This window comes from Trichechus manatus, unplaced genomic scaffold, assembly GCF_000243295.1.
Source record: "Trichechus manatus latirostris isolate Lorelei unplaced genomic scaffold, TriManLat1.0 scaffold00021, whole genome shotgun sequence".
NCBI lineage: Eukaryota > Metazoa > Chordata > Mammalia > Sirenia > Trichechidae > Trichechus > Trichechus manatus.
The window spans coordinates 11,645,287-11,662,115 of record NW_004443957.1 but is presented as its reverse complement, the minus strand read 5'-3'; the positions used below and the strand labels follow the sequence as shown (position 1 = coordinate 11,662,115).

Genomic DNA, 16,829 nt, shown 5'->3' with positions numbered 1-16,829 from the left:
GCCCTGGAGTTTCCTTGGAGTTTCCGAAGTGCCCTGCCCCTTCCCCTATGCCTCATGTTTCTCCTCTGGCAAACTCAGACTCACCCTTCCAGACCTAACACCAGCCCCATCCCAGTGACGCTTCCTCCAGCCCCCCAGGCAGCATTAGTCACCCGACTCTGCTCCCAGCACTCAGTCCACACCCCACGGGTTCGCTCTCCCCATGTGCTGTCATGATTGGTTCCCACGCTGCCTCCCCACCACACTGCGTTTCCTAAGGGTCAGGGCTGTGTTCTGCTCATCACTCAGTCACTAGTGTCTTGCACATAATAGGCAAAGCCTTGGGAACTTTATCGAATTCTTGTGCTACTTCTCTCCTCCCTTCCACCCCTACTGCCTGGCGTGCAGCCTGCCCATCTATGACAGCTTTTGTTTGTTTTGGTTTGTCCTAAAGGGTAGGAATTGTCCCTGTAAGCTTCAAAAGCCTGATGGCTCCTAACCTGGCTCCAAGAAAAGTATTTGGCCCACTCTGAAAAGCAGTTCTACCCAGAGACCCATTCCTTGAGCCTATATTCAGCTAACACAGTGGTAGCCATCAGCTCTGGTCAAGTCAAAATGAGGTTAGGCACAGGGTTTAGGGCTGGAATGTTTCCTCAAATAAACACTCTTTACAAATGAGCTTCCCTGGCACTTACACTGCCCCCAATAGAATCCTTGAAGGGTCAGCTAAGGTTGTCTCCGTCACCTCCTTTCAGGGCAGAATTGGTCCTACAGGCAAAAGAATGTAAGGAATAATTCCAGTTTCCCACAAGTCCACTTCTTGGCCAGTGGTGGAAAAATGCTGGGGTCAGTGAACACAGGAGTATGTACTTTATAATCTACTGCCGTAATAGTCTCATCCAGAGGTAAAAGGCCAACCACGGGCCACTACACCAGAGCTGTTGTTATTGTTAGCTGCCATTGAGTCGGACCCCAACTCATGGGGACCCCATGTACAACAAAACAAAATGTACTCTCCCCATGACTGGTTGCAGATCAGACCACTGTGATCCATAGAATTTTCATTGGCTGATTTTTGGAAGTAGACCACCACGCCTTTCTTCGTAGTCTGTCTTAGTCTGGAAGCTCCAATGAAACCTGTTCAGCATCATAGCAACACACAACATGGTGGCTGCGCATGAGCAGCATCAGCTAGGAATCGAACCCAGGTCTCCAGGATGGAAGGCAAGAATCCTGCCACTGAATACACCAGAGCTACTCAAATAGTAGCCTGTAGTCTGGCAACAGCCCCCAGCTGGTCTAGGGGTGAGACCCAGCAACCTGGTTTTAACCAGCACATTTAACAAGCAGATTATAAATTGAGAAGCATTGCCCACCATTCACTATCCCTGGCTCTGAATCGGGCTCTGGGCTTTGATCCACTTTGCAAAGGAAGCACTTTTCTGAAAAGCGTGAACCCACTGGGATGAGCACAAGGCTTGAGTCAGCAAGGTGAGTACTCAATGTGCAAACAGGGTCATGGAACACAGCAGAAGGGAAGAGGACTCTGGAGGGAAGCTGTAGGAAGGTCCTTCAAATGGACGAGATTGTCTCGGGCTCAGACCCTGACAAAGCTGGAGCAAGACTAGAAGAAACCTGGTGGGTCTCTGTAAATATCCCCTCCTCAGAGAGGCCTTCCTAAGCCCCCCTTCCTAAAACACCATACCCCACCTCCACCGCCAGTCACCACCCTCCATCCCTTCACCCTACTTTCTATTTCTTCCTCTGCACTTACTACTCCTTGAAATTATACATTTGTTTACCTGTTTATTGTCTGTCTCCAGCACTAGAGTATAAGCAGGAGGACAGGAATATTATGTTTGTTCTTTTTCTATAGCACCAGTGATTAGACTAGAAACCAGCACAGAATAGGCCGTAATCAGTATTTGTCAAATGAATGAGTGAGTGAATGAATGAATGAAAGCACAAGACCAGGTCTGGCTTGCTTACCTGTGTGAGTTCACCTCTGTGACTTATTTGTTTCCCCAGTGCTAGCACACAACCTGGTATGGAGCAGGCAGACATTTAATAAATTCTTGTGGAATCCATGGACAACATGCAAGCACGTGTTTTTAATGATCAGTCCAAACGCTGAGACTATACTTCATTCAGATCACTGATTATCAGATCAGTGTGTGCTGGGGAGAGGGGACAGAGAGCTGAAAATTTTGTTGTTGTTGTTCTTAGCTGCTTTTGAGTGGGCAACCCTATGCATGCAGAATGAAACACTGCCCGTCCTGCACCATCCCCGCGATCTGTTGCAGATCAAACTGTTTTGATCCATAGGGTCTTCACTGGCTGATTTTCAGAAATAGATCACCAGGTCTTTATTCCTAGTCTGGCTTATTCTGGAAGCTCTGCTGAAACCTGTTCAGCATCAGAGCAACTCGCAAGCCTCCACTGACAGTCAAGTGGTAGCTGCGCATGAGGTTCAATGGCCGGGGATCAGACCCAGGTCTCCGGGTTGGAAGGCGAGAATTCTACCACGGAACCACCACTGCCCCTTATTGAACACTTTAAAAGTTGCCAAAAATATGTTTCAGGAGTATGGCTTGGCATTCACCCAAAAGTTAAAACCTGGAGAAATTGAGGCAATACACTCCACCGCAGTCCTGGAGGTAGACTGCAGCTTCTAAGGCACTTGTTTTCCTTCCTCCTTTTGCATTCCAAATACCATTATTTGCCATCACACAAGAAAGAGACCACAGCCAACCAAATTCCATTATAATGCACAAATTGTACCTTCACTTGCACTTAAGGTTAAATTTAGAATCCAAGTGCACTTAAGCGGAGAAAATATCCCAAGGCAATTTCTTTTTTAATCAAGTGGTTTATTTATTTTTTTTCTTGGACAGGAATTTAAGTTGCTTCAGTGGTCATTGAATTCGCTACAGAAATTCTTCCAAAATAATAGGAAAATAAGCAAAAAGGATTTGATCATGCCAAGTCTCCATTCAAACAGTAAGCCCCACAGCCAAGGAACTACAGCAAACCCACAGGTCAACAGTGTGGGCAGCCCAGGGAGGAGGAGGCTGAGGGCTTGATGGGTAGGAAAGGGAGTCAAAGAAGAGTCTGTGGGAGGTAACAATTATCAGGAGAGTCCAATTATTTAAAGCTGAAATGAGTGAGAATTTATTCACAACATATGCAGGTCTATGAAAGTGATTATGCAAATACTTGGAAAGGGGGCACTTAAACATAGCAGTTAAGGTGAAAGCTGTGGTTTCCAGCATGCTGAATACTAGTCAGAATCTAGCTAAATGTGAATCCTTCTGGGCCTCTTTTTGTTCCCTTTGTCTTCCTCAAAGCACCGGCAACTGAAGGGAAGGGGGAGATTTATACCTTTTTCCTCAAAACTCAGTGGGAACAGGAGGTAACAAGCATCAGACTACCTCAGCCCTGACCCCTTGTTAATTAGAATATCTCTTTGGTGCGTCTTTCCAGAGAGAAGATTAGTATTCGCAGAGCTTCTAAAAAAAAAAAAAAAAAAATTTTTTTTCTAGAACTTTCTAATTGTGAAGTGCTGGACGATCCCCTTTTGCCCTAATCAAGTGTATCTGTTACTGGAGATAGGCTGAGAAACCATGCACTTCCAGTACTGTCCTACCTATGCACACTGTGCAACTACTGTTTTGTTGATGTTCGGACCTCCACTATAGATAATATCACATGGGCAATAAAGCAGGTGGCAGGGAAGGGACCTCTATAACTTGAAGCTTGGTGACATGCTTTGAATCACACAGGCCCTGCAGGTTATCCATCAATCTCAGAAACTAGAGGCTATGAGGATCCCTCAAACTGTCATTGGCCAGTTGCCACTGTCCGCCCCAGCCCAGGCTTGCATGCCCCAACCTGGGCTGGTCTTGTCTCATGCAGCGATTGCTCAAACAGGCCATCAGAATGTTCTTGTCTTTCCTCCTAGCGTCCGCTTCTTTCTGCCCGGGACAGGCTCCCTGCTGTAGCCATGAGGGCGGATTTTCAACTCCACGTAAGGAATAGAGAATTCATGTCCTTTCCATGGCTCCCAGTTTACCCCCTGTGTAAAAAAGCCAACATCAAGAAGAAGCATTTGAGAGGTGGTGGGGTGGGTTATTGTAGCAGGAAATGTTCCTTTGCCAGTGAAACCACTCCTCTGCTTAAAAAAATCAATTCCAACTCATGGTGTTCCCATGTGTGTCACAGGAGAACTGTGCTCCATAGGGTTTTCAATGGCTGTTTTTGTTTTGTTTTCAGAAGGAGATCACCAGGCCTCTCTTCTGAGGTGCCTCTGGTGGATTCAAACTGCCAACCTTTCTGTTAACTGTTTGTGCCACCCAGGGACTCCCCCACTCTGCTTAAAACCCATTGCTGTTGAGTCGATTCTGACTCATAGCGACCCTATAGGACAGTGTAGAACTGCCCCATAGAGTTTCCAAAGAGCACCTGGTGGATTTGAACTGCTGGCCTTTTGGTTAGTGGCCGTAGCTCTTAACCACTACGCCCAGGGGAAAGAAAAAGAGAGACAAGTGGTGAAAGGGGGCGGGGAGTGTCTGATAAGGGAGATGAGGGCCAATCTCAAAAAATGCGCCCTCTGCCAGGCAGCTGGGGTTAGGCAGACTGATGACTTGGAAGCTGATTGGCCTCCGTGCCTCCATAGGAGGATGAGGGTGTGATCCCAGGAGGTGGTGAGGCCAAAGGGAAGGCAAAGATAACCTGGGTCAACATGGCCAGCAATGATCAAATTATCTTTGCCTCCCTCTTTTCCTTTCAAAAAAATAAATAAATAAAAGGCAAAAGTAAACATATTAATTGGCCAATTGTATAAAATCATTTTCAATTTAAACTGTTTAGATATTAGCTCTGGGGTAACAAATAGCCTACTGAAAACTAAATTTCATTTTATGTCTTTTGACTGGTGAGCGCAATAATATTTAATTCACTTAGTAACCTTGCAACCTGGCCAATAAAGAGCCCAAGTGACCAATCTTATGTATTTTAATTTGTGAGGTAAATAATAAACAAGAAGCTAAATGCCTTGCAGACTGTGGAAAGCACATTAACCAGATGAATGTCTTTTATTAGCAAATATGAGGATGGTTTCGGGCATGCTGGCTGCCCATTTCAAATATTTGATCTCTGATCACAGGCTTCCCTGAACCAGCCCACATGGTGCCACCATGATTCACGGGCCCACCCTCCTTGGCTTCCCTGGGGGCAAATTTCTTCTCCCCTTTGAAAAATCACGTAAGGATTGGAAGTGCCCGCAGCCTGGCCAGGGCCAAAGTAATCAAAATGGACCTGTACTTTAGATGTGCTAGTATTTACAGTCATAATTGGTACGGGGTGAGTTCTGGGGAGAGGTGGCTTCCGGGGGGCTAGGATCAGGACCTAGAATGGGAAATCAGAAACTCACGATGGGGACTCTGAGGGTTCATGGAGGAGGGCAGATTAATGATGAGTAGGAACAAAGATGCAATTTTCAAGAAGCTGCGAGGGAGCAGGCAGGAGATGCCTAGTAGCTGGCAAGGAGTCCAGATGAGGTACATAGGTCATGGAGGCTGGAGAAACTGCTGGTAGGAAAGTTTCAGAACAAGGGAGGGGAGAAGAGCACTTGTGGACTCTTAGCTCTGGTGTGCACACTCCTGAAATGGAGACTGGTTTAGCACAATGCCCTGGGCGGACTGGTGTCCCTGGGTGGCGCAAACAGTTAACGCCCTCGACTGCTAACCTAAAGGTTGGAGGGTGAAATCCATCTAGAAGTGCCTCAGAAAAAAAGCCTGGCCATCTACTTCTGAAACATCAGCCACTGAAAACTCTATGGAGCACAGTTCTACTCTGACACAACATGGGGTCACGATGAGTCGGGATCAACTCTATGGCAACTGGTTTGGTTTTGGGGTTGTTTTTTTTTCTGGGCAGACTGTGGGTAGCTTTGGGTGAACTGGATCCAAGGGTGGGTCTGACCTAAGGCAGAAAGGACTTTGTTGCACCTGTAATCAAAGAACTTGAGAAAAATAGCTCTGGTGTAACCAGGGCAACAACTAAAAAGGATTATGAAGTATCCGTGTATGAACACGTAAAGCGGGATGATGTGTGACCCATATCATCTCTGTCTTTATACAGCAGTGAGTAGCCTCAGCTCTGCCGCTAAGCAAATGTGGAGCAATGGTGGGAATGCAGAGAGGCCACAGCAGATGGGCAGGGAGGGCCATTACCTCAAGGCCGTGGAACCTGAAGGAGAAGTTCTCCTGCCCTGATTGGAAGCATCGGGAAGAGAGAAGCAGCCAAACTAACCTGGAGGGTGTCTCTCTGGGGGCTGGATGTGCGCAAAATCTAGGACAAAAGAGATGTTCACTTGCCACCTACCTCACTGTGCTTTGTCTCCCCATATCTGCCATTAGGGTTGGCCAAGTGGCAGTTCTTGTACCACCAGCCACCATGATGTGTCAGGGCACAGTTGCTGAGGGCAATATCATTGTCTCTGTCAAAAGTTGTAAACTTCCAGCCATTGTGGTAACTAAGAGCATCCCCTGCGGGAGAGAAAAGACAGGAGCCAAGAACTTAGGTTTAGCCTTTGAGGGAGTTGGGCATACCTGGCCCCAAAGACGACCTGGCAGGAAAATCTCTAGTCATGAAAACACCAAGAACCCAATCAGTTACATCACAGGTAGTCACCCCTCTGCTCTAAATGGCCAAGATGCGGACATGATACAGAGGAACAGCTTCTCTTTCCTGGCCTGTCGCCCAAACGTCAGGCCTGTTTCTTCACAGCTTAATAGCATTTTCCCTTGGAAAGGTCACCAAACCAAAAACCCGTTGGCATCAAGTCAATTCCAACTCATAGCAACCTCATAGGACAGAGCAGAACTGCCCCATAGGGTTTCCAAGGCTGTACTCTTTACAAAAGCAGACTGCCGCATCTTTCTCCCGTGGAGCAGTGGGTGGGTTCAAACTGCCAACCTTTTTGGTTAGCAGCCAAACGCTTTAACCACTGCACCACCAGGGCTCCTTGGAAACCTCACAGTCATGTCACATATTCAAAACTGAAACCAAACTCATGAACTCTCCCCATACTACCTGACCACTCCTCAAATAAGCTAGCCACTCTCCCATTTTCCTGTCTCTGCCGAGGGCTCCACCATTCTCACAGCCACTCAGACTTGAAAACCTGGAACCACGTCTGACAATCCCTTTATACTCCTTTATCAAGCCCTTCCTTCTGAAAAATCACTCATGTCCACCCTTTCCTCTCTACTCCTATGGCCACTAGCACAGTACCAGGTCTCCTTTCTTTGGGTCTGAATTAACACAAGAGCCTTCTTTCTATCTTCTTGGCTGCCAGCCCCTCTGAAGCTTAAACATCCATTTTCATTATCTTAGGTCTAACGTACTACTTCCTACCACATGGAAGTAAACTGCTCTTCCTTGATTTATAGGCCTGTAACTTGGCTGTACCATATGCACAATCTCATTTCCCACTGTCCCCTTCAGGCCCCCTCCACTTGTGGAGTGGACAGGTCCACCTTCCATGACTCTGCTCAGGAGGTCTCTCTGCCCTTCATTGATCCAAATCCTAACCATCCTTTAAGGCCTACCACTCAACCTCACTCCTGAGGAAGATTCTCCTGGCCACCCCAGCCCCTCCTGATCCTCCTACATGTGCCCTCCTCACCCCTTCTCTGTCTGTCTCACACACACACACACACACACACACACACACACACACACACTGATCTGAATTTCTAGAGCCCTTCTGTGGACATAAACAATTTAATGCTTGGTTAAACTCTGTCTGGATATCTACTCTAATTATTTTACTTGTATTTGCCCTACTTCCCTATCATATTTGTCATTCTTTTACAGTTAACTTTTTTTATTCAGCTCATACAAGGCAATAACCTTGATCAAGTTCTGTTCCTACAATAATTTACATCCAATCTCTGAGTTTACCAATCATCTTCACATACGTATTCTCATTTGATCCTCACAACAAATGGGCCAGGCAGCTCCTAGTCCATAAGGAAACCAATTCACAAACATTAGACGCTAGAGACTTGTCGAGGTCCCACAGCTCACAAACAGAAGAGCCAGAACTCAAATCTTGGTCCTCAGATTTCAAGTCCAGTGTTCTTTCTGAGACATCAATTCACCTGTGACTTCCTTTTTCAATAGAGAGCTTCAATTATGCTAGCCAGAGCCAGCCCTCTGGACCAGTCTACAGCAATGGTTCTCAATGTGTGGTCCCAGGCCAGCAGCATCAGCATCACCTGGGAACTTATTAGATATGCAAGTTCTTAGGAGCCACCCTAGACCTACTGAACCAGATACTCTGGGTGGGGGGCCCAGGAATATGTGTTTTAACAAAGTCCACAGATGATTCTGATACAAGCTAAAGTTTGAGAACCTCTGGCCTCAACTTCATTTATTTATTTATTCAGGAAACATCCACTGAACATCCACTATAGACCAGCACTAGGGTTGGCTCTGGGGATACAAAATGAGGAGATCCTTGCTCTCAAGAACTTAGCTGGGGTGGGTGGGAGCAGATACATAAAGAGCTAACGACACCGTGTGTAAAGGGAAGGTCCTGATTGCCTCAAACAGCGACTCCTTTATCTCATCCAGCAAAAGCGAGCGGAGCCAGAACAGGGTGATAAAGGCCACTCCCACTCAGATACAGCAAATCACTGCCCCCATTCATGTTCTCCAGTCAAAGAAAGATAAATTCTCCCTTTATTCATAGGCATTTCCTCCTCCTTTCAGATTTCTTGCTGAAAGTTAACTACAGCTTGAAGTAACACTCAATGGCTCCCTTAGTAACCCTAGCAATGAGCACAGCTCATTGTTCCCAGAGCTGTTTTCTAAGAACGTGTGTGGAGGCTAGTTCTGAAAGATCTGCTTGTGGTTATCTAGCCTTGGGCACTGGGATAAAGGGGAAGCAGGTTAGAGCCTAAGCATGAGTTTTTCTCCCTGCAGATAGATTTTCTACCTCCTAGAAACTGAAGCCATACTAATGTTCAGAGTGTAGATAGTGAATGTATTCATAAATCAGAGACCAACTTTGCTCTGGTCATCATGCCCCAGCCTAGAGTGTTCTGATGTGTTAAGTTTATCTCCATAAGTAAGATAAAGTAGTCAAGGCAATGCTGGTTAGACTCCTTCTCTTCAGAGTTTTCGGAGAAAATTCTATGAGGAATAAGCGTCTCACTTCTAGTATAATGGCTTTGGGTGGGAAGTCAGTTCTTCTCATGTAGGGGGATGTGGGTATTGGTGGCAGGCCCATGAAAGATCTGAACCTGAGTCCATGTGGTACCATTGAGTTGGTTATCACCTATCTCATCAAAATGTCACTCTAAGACCCACTCTCCTCCCCTAGCACTCCCTGGGACAGGAAAGATGAGGACCCAGGCAGCTGAGCATCATCAACCAGGAACAGCCATTAACATCATATCCCCTGTAGGTCACACATATCATATCCCCTGTAGGTGATCCCCTGATCACAGTTAAAATGGACCGTGAATGTCTTCTACCCTGAGATCAGGGGTGACTAAAACGGTTGAGTGATTTGTGCCATTCCTAGCTTTCTCTTTTGTCCATGCACCCAATAATTTTCATTCTCTCTTTTATTTTAAGTACCAGGCTTTAAAAACCCACTTCAGAATAAAGAAGGCACTGGCATTTGGGGTAGAAAAGTCTTCACTGTGGATTAGTTGGCATCCCTGGCTCCTGCCCACTAAATACGGGTAGTGTTCCCCAGTCTCGTTTCCAAATGTCCACTGGGTCCCACGCAGCTGTGATTGATTGATTAGCCCATAGAAGTCATTCTGCACCAATATCTGTTTTCATGATAATCTCTAAAAGGATGAATACCATCTTGAAGGTAAAGCTCCTAAGATGCCCTCCTCCTTCCACCTCGCCCCCATTCTAGTACTCAGAATCAAAAACTAAGCTTACACACCATTACCTTACTGGAGTTTCCTTCAAGGAGGCATAATAGGCTGTCTGATATGACTTCAGAGGAAGTCAAAGTTGAGAGCCCAGCTGGATGGTCTGAGTAGAGGACAAGTCTTAAACCACACATTTTCCCTGGACTTGTACCTCTCTCAGTGCTAATCAGAGCTGTAATGAGTCAGAAGCTGAGGACAGGTAGAAACAACTCAAATGTCTATTTAGGAAACAACCATCTGTCCACAGATAAATAGGATGTGGTATATTCAGACAATGGAATATTACCACAAAGAGAAATGAATTCCTGATACATGCTACAACGTGAATGAATCTTGAAAACATTACGCTGAGTGAAATCAGTCACAAAAGGGCAGATACTGTATGATCCCATTTATATGAAATATCTAGAACTTGGCAAAGGTATAGAGACCAAAGTTTATTAATGGCTACCAGGAGGGGATGGAGGAAGAAAGGGGAAGTCATTGCTCAGGGGGCACTGAGCTTCTGTTAAGGGTGACAGAAAAATCTGGAAATGAATAATGATGATGGGTGTACAACATAATAAGCATAATTAATGCCACTGAATTGTACAGGTAAAAAATGTTGAAATGGCGAATGCTTTGTTATGTACATATTTTTACCACAATAAAAAATAAAACTAAACTTTAAATGTTGAAATGGAAAAAAAAATTAAAAGCTGAGGAAAGCTGGCACACGCATGGAGATATCAAAATGCCCAGCTTCATTTGGACACCACGTCCTCTAAACATTGCCTCATCATATAGGACATGAGTAGCCAGAAGCTTCCGAAGTTTCTAGCTCTCCTCCTGGATCAATCAGTATACATAAGGAAGGATGAACCTCCACCAGCCTCGCTTTTGCCACTGTAGGTGCAGAATTTAAAAGTCAGAATGACAGCACACATGGCAAGACTAGATGGCTGCCTAAATGCTGTGTGATTTGAGAGACTCCCAAGGCTTCCTTTAAAAAATACAGCCTCCACTGACCTGCACTGTGGGCCTGAGCCACCTTACAGCGGGAATTATACCCTGATCACAGTTAAACTGCACCTGAGGGGAGAATCACATTAATTCACGAAAATGTTGACTCCCTTCTACCCACTTTCACATAAGCATCAGTTCATTTTCTGGATTATCTTAAGACAGGCCTCAGAAATGGAATAATTTACTGGTGGAGGAAAGGGGAATGGGCAGGCTTGGCAACGCTGCTTGGCAGGGCAGGTCTGAATGAGGTACCAGCTAGAAGGCCAGTGAGGGCACCTGGCATTGGGGACAGATGTGGGGCTCAGTTGCCAGAGGGAAACACTCCAACTTCATTCTGGGGAAGATTGCATCAGTGGAACCTCTGAAGACTGAGATTCTAGCTGAGGAAGAAATGCTGAGAGCTAGCTGATTGTCCTGGTCAAGAATAGTGAATGGGGTATTCGAAACAAAAGGGGTGACCAGACGTGCTCTGTGTGACCGAGACCAGAGCAGGAGGAAGCCGAGGGGCCTAAGGGAGACTGGAAAGTGTGCAGCCCATTACACCAAAGGGCTGGGAGATCCCGGAATAAGTTTGTTGGGAATGTAGTCTGAGCTTATTTAGAGATAGGTAGAAAAAAAGTAGGCAGAGTGCTTTGTCCTACAAAATGACATTTTAAACCCCTCCGTCAGTTAATATCCTTATAATCATATGAATATTCATCTCTGTTTCCCAATGGTATTTTAAATGTCTCTCTTCTATGTCTGAACCTTTATGTTTTGTATTGTACTCTGGAAGTCCCTGGGTGGTGCAAACGGTGAACGCGCTTAGCTACTAACCGAAAGGCTGAAGGTTCCAGTTCACCCAGACACCTGGGAAGAGAGGGCTGGCAATTTACTTCTGAAAAATTAGCCATTGAAAACCTTATGGAGCACAGTTCTACTCTGACACTCATAGTGTCTCCTTGAGTCGGAGTCAACTCAACACCATCTATTTTTTTATTGTACTTTGAGTGGATACACCCGTAACTTGTTGCCATCAAGTCATTCTGACTCACAGCATCCCTACGGGACAGGGAAGAACTGCCCTCACAGGGTTTCCAAGGCTGTAAATCTTTACAGAAGCAGACTGCCACATCTTTCTCCCATGGAGTGGCTGGTGGGTTCAAACCACGAATCTTTTGGTTAGCAGCTGAGCACTAACCACTGCCATCAGGGCTCCTTTTGGGTGGATGCAGTACAGTATAAAAGGTTACCCAGCCCATTTCCAACCTATGGAGGCCCAGGACCACTGAATAGAGAAGCAACAATATCTAAAGCAGTGCAGACTTTTATAGCTGCAGCACCTTTTGTTCTGAGGATTTTTTTTTTCCCTAAAATAATTCTTTGCATACTTTTCCCCACACGACCCCTACTCAGAATCCTTGACTAGCTCTCCTGTGTCTGCAGCCCAAACCTCTCCCACTTTGTCTCCTACCATGTCACCAAACTCATCTCTTCACTGACCCCTAAAGAATCTCTTTGGGTCTCAGAGACTTTTCTTTAAGATACAGAACATCCATAAGATTATATTAAAAAGTCCTGCTAGAAATTTCATCTTTTTTATTGTGATTTAGGTGGAAGTTTACATAGCAAATCAGTTTCTCATCAAACAGTTAATACACAAGTTGTTTTGTGACACTGGTTGCCAACCCCGTGATGCATCAACACTCTCCCCTTCTCTACCCTAGGTTCCCTGTTTTCATTCGTCGTACAGTTTTCCTGTCCCTTCCTGCCTTCTTGTCTTTGCTTTTGGAGCATGTCCCTCGTGTGTGGTATTTTTGGCCCTAAAATGTCTAATCTTTGGCTGAAGGGTGAACCTCAAGAGTGACTTCAGTACTGAGTTAAAACGGTGTCTGGGGGCCATACTGTCAGGGTTTCTCCAGTCCTGTCAGATCAGCAAGCCTGGTCTTTTTTTTTTTTTTTTAATTTGAATTTTGTTCTACGTGTTTCTCCTGCTCTGTCCAGGACCCTCTATTGTGATGCCTGTCAGGGAAATCGGTGGTGGCAACCAGGCACCATCTAGTTGTTCTGGGCTCATTCTGGTAGAGGTTGTGGTAGTTGTGGTCCATTAGTCCTTTGGACTAAACTTCCCCTTGTGTCTTTGGTCTGAAATTTCTTTTTTTTTTTTTTTAACCCACCTACTCTGTGCCAGACTCTATACTAGGTGCTGGGAAACAAGAACAAAGACAAAATTCATGCATTTTTTTAATTAAATTATAAGATCTCCAAGAAATTTTGCATTAGCATTTGGCCACTTTGGATCACGGTCCCAGAAATTCAAAGGTACTTGTGTACAGTACTCTGCCATTACGGGTACCTGAGTGGATAATTTTGAAAAGACCTGCAAGGCTTCAAGAATACACCCCAAACACAACCCAATAATTCCACTCCTAAGTATATACCCGAAAGAATTGAAACCAGGGACACAAATAGATATTTGTACACCAATGTTCACTGCAGCATTATTTGCAATAGCCAAAAGGGAAAATAAGCCAAGTCTCCATCAATAGATGAATGGACAAAAAAAATGTAGTCTATTATTCTGCCATAAAAAGGAATGAAGTTCTAATACATGCTACAACATGGATGAGCCTTGAAAGCATTATGCTGAACGAATAAGCGAGACACAAAAGGACAAATATTCTATGATCCCATTTATAGGAAAATACCTAGAACAGACAAATGTATAGAGACAGAAAGTAGATTAGTGGTTACCATGAGCCGGAGTTAGTTAGGAAGGAATAGGGAGATATTGCTTAACGCATACAGAGTTTTTGTTTGGGGTGATGAAAAAGTTTTAAAACAAATAGTGGTGATGGGTGCCCAACATTGTGAATGTGGTTAATGCCACTGGATTGGACACTTGAAAATGGCTAAAATGGCAAATTATATGCTGTGTACATTTTACTACAATAAAAAAAATAAGAGTGCACCGCGATCTCCTTGCTCTGCTCAGTCTTTGCTCACCGTTAGGCTTTCCCAGGCCTGGAGTGCTCATTCCTTTCCCATCTAAGTTCCACCCTTCTTTTAGACACAAGTCCAGCCCACTGTCCTTCAAGAAGCTTCCTTCCATCGCCACAATCCTTAATGTACCCATCTACTCCATACTCCTATAGCTCTTTATTTTCCTTACCACCTACTTGGCTCTTTTTAAAGGTTATATTATTATTCATCTATTTACATGTGAGTCTAAAGGGAGAAACCATGTTTTGCTCATAACACATTCCTACAACGTTACACCAAGGTATATCAAAAACATGCAAAAGTCAAACGACAGACTAGTTAGGGCTTTAAAACTATAAATATAGGTTTAAAATATAGTATTAAAACACTAACTACACTTTCCCTCTTAGATAAAATAATCAATGGTATAATTCCAGTATTTCAGTCACGTTGCTTAATTTTGTTCTTTTCCTTCACAACTGAACACACCATCAACTGGCTTAAATCCAGTGAGCAGCTAATCAAGGTAAAAGATGCCCTGCTTCCAGCTCAACTGCTAATTTCTGCATTGTCACAGTTGTATTAAGTTAATGGGACCTATACTTCTTACAATTTGAATCAGCACTTTCATTTTTCTGTCTTCACTGATGGCAAAAATCCATAAACTATTTAAATAATAACACACAAAGCTATGCAGACAAAGATGGCAGTCATATTGTTGAAGCTGAAGAAAAGATTAGCAGGTACCAGGCAAACGGCCCATAAAGTGGGCTCACCTGCTAGCGTACAACACCCTGAATCTGGGGAGAATAAGAAGAGAAGATTCTTTTTTTTTTTTTTTTTTTGAGGTGGATGTCAATGCATAATGTACAAAAGTTCCGGTTTTATGATGGTCACAGATTATCTTACCCACTTTGTTCACCCCCAGCCCCTGCAGGGTGTACTCCCTCAATTGTCAATGTGGATGACTCACCTCTGCAGAACAATATTCCGCCCCCAGATCCATGGCATGTGGCAAACCAATCCTTAGACGCACAGACAGCCAGATACCCTAGCAGTAAGAAAACATTTTTTCTTACCTGCTGTGCCTCTGTATTTCCCAACGGTTAACTTATACCGCTCCTTGCTGGAGGCCACTTGGAAGAAATCATATACAGCATAGGCAGAATCATTGGCAGTCTGTAAATCCACTCTCACCTCATACCGGGAAGAAGAGCCAGTGGTGAGATTGTGCAGCTTGTCAAGTCCTAAAAACAGAATAAATTCCAATGGCCAATCAACCCATGTGTGTGAGCACTCACCATTTGCATCTGATACTTTCAGGACCAAAAGTCATCTTAGCCTTTGGAACTGCCTCTACCGAGGGGCCTCCCCAACACTTTCTCTTTGGGGGGCTCATTTTTCTCATCCTATTATTTCTTTGGCACAGTCATGCTAATGAGCATGCGAACCATGTCCTGTGGAAGTGAGTAGCGGAGGGTACTCACAGGATGAGCCTGCCTCCATTGACTCCACCTCTCTAAAGCAGAAGCAGTTCTGTGTATCATCCACTTAACTCACCAGATAAGCAGGAGAGTAGATTAACTACTCATTCTAAGATGTCTGAAGGGGATTTTATACCAAGCAAACCACAAACATCATCAACTCAGAAACCAAATATCCAGATTATGACTTTTTAATTCCTCATTTCCCAGTTGGTGTTTTTGGCCATTTCATTCTCTATAAACATCTGCTCCAGAATAAGGCACAGGGAAAAAGGGAAAAAACAATGCCCATAATGACTGGTAATACTAGCAGAATTTCAGAGACTACTGGAATTACCCCTTGATAACATCCCAGAATCCCAATCAATCAACTATTCTCCTACTACTGTGGTTTGTAAATTCAGCTTCAGGAAGATCCTGCAGGGCTTAGATACAGCATAAAAACCATCTGGTAACAGTCCCACCCTTTCACAGGACCAGAGCTCATGAGAACTTTCCCAGCAATGTGGCCCTACCAACACTCTGGTTTGCAGGTTCCTCAGATGGTCCATGTCACCTGGATCTCTCCTGGAATTCTGTGAGCTTCCTCAAGCTGCCTGGCCAGCTTTTCAAGGGGGAAATCACTTTTTTAAACCCAGCCCTCCTGGATTCTCAGAGATCATACCAAGCCAGAACTCCTTCATGGGGTCCCCAAAGCCTTCCACGTAGGTCCGCCAACGCTTGAAGAAATCCAGCTGCCCACTGTTCCGCCTCTGGAAGACCTGAGAAGGGAGATGAACGACTCACTCTAACAAACTTGCACAGACACAGCTGAGTGGGAGGGGAACAGTATTTGTATTACTCAAGGTAGTGCTAAGAGATAAAAGCGGACTCCGCAAATACTGACTTCCTCTTGCTAGCATACCTTTCTTTCTTTTTTTAAAAAAATTTTTTTTATCTATATTGGATTAAAAATAAAAAAAAGCTGCTGTTGAGTAGATTTGACTCATGGTGACCCCATGGGTGTCAGAGCAGAACTGTGCTTCATAGAGTTTTGAATGCCTGTGATCTTTTGACAGTATATTACCAGGACCTTCTTCCCAGGTGCCTCTGGGTAGACTCAAACCTCCAACCTTTTGCTTAGCAGCAGAGCACTTAACCATTTGTTCCACCTCTTGGTAGAGTCACTGATTCTATTATACTAGTAAGCAGTCTCTATGTGTACAATATTATATTGAATACTGCAATGTATATAATAAAAGCAGAGAAGGTTCTTACCCTCAAGAAATTTCCATTCTAGGGCAAGGGGAAATTCGAGGAGCTGGTGATAAGGTTGCTGGTGGTGGGTTGCATAGGGAAGGACATTCCAGACCTCTGCCTACTCTCACCTGTCACTTTCACCATCTATTCAACTCAATTGGACACTTTATGTTTATATGCTGTCTTTTTTCCTCTT

General features: G+C 44.6%; 1 protein-coding gene across 2 annotated transcripts in view; it reads right to left on the bottom strand.

Moving 5' to 3' along the window:
- Positions 1-3,484: 3,484 nt before the first annotated feature.
- Positions 3,485-16,829, bottom strand: part of TNN (tenascin N) — a 78,671-nt gene continuing 65,326 nt past the window's right edge. For both annotated transcript variants that reach the window (XM_004372842.2, XM_004372841.2), the window contains 4 exons: positions 16,059-16,155; positions 14,990-15,157; positions 6,364-6,527; positions 3,485-4,054 (listed from right to left, as the gene is read on the bottom strand). In XM_004372842.2, the coding sequence (XP_004372899.1) occupies positions 3,914-4,054; positions 6,364-6,527; positions 14,990-15,157; positions 16,059-16,155 (570 nt within the window). In that variant the 3' untranslated portion in view covers positions 3,485-3,913. The remainder of the gene's footprint in view (positions 4,055-6,363; positions 6,528-14,989; positions 15,158-16,058; positions 16,156-16,829) is intronic.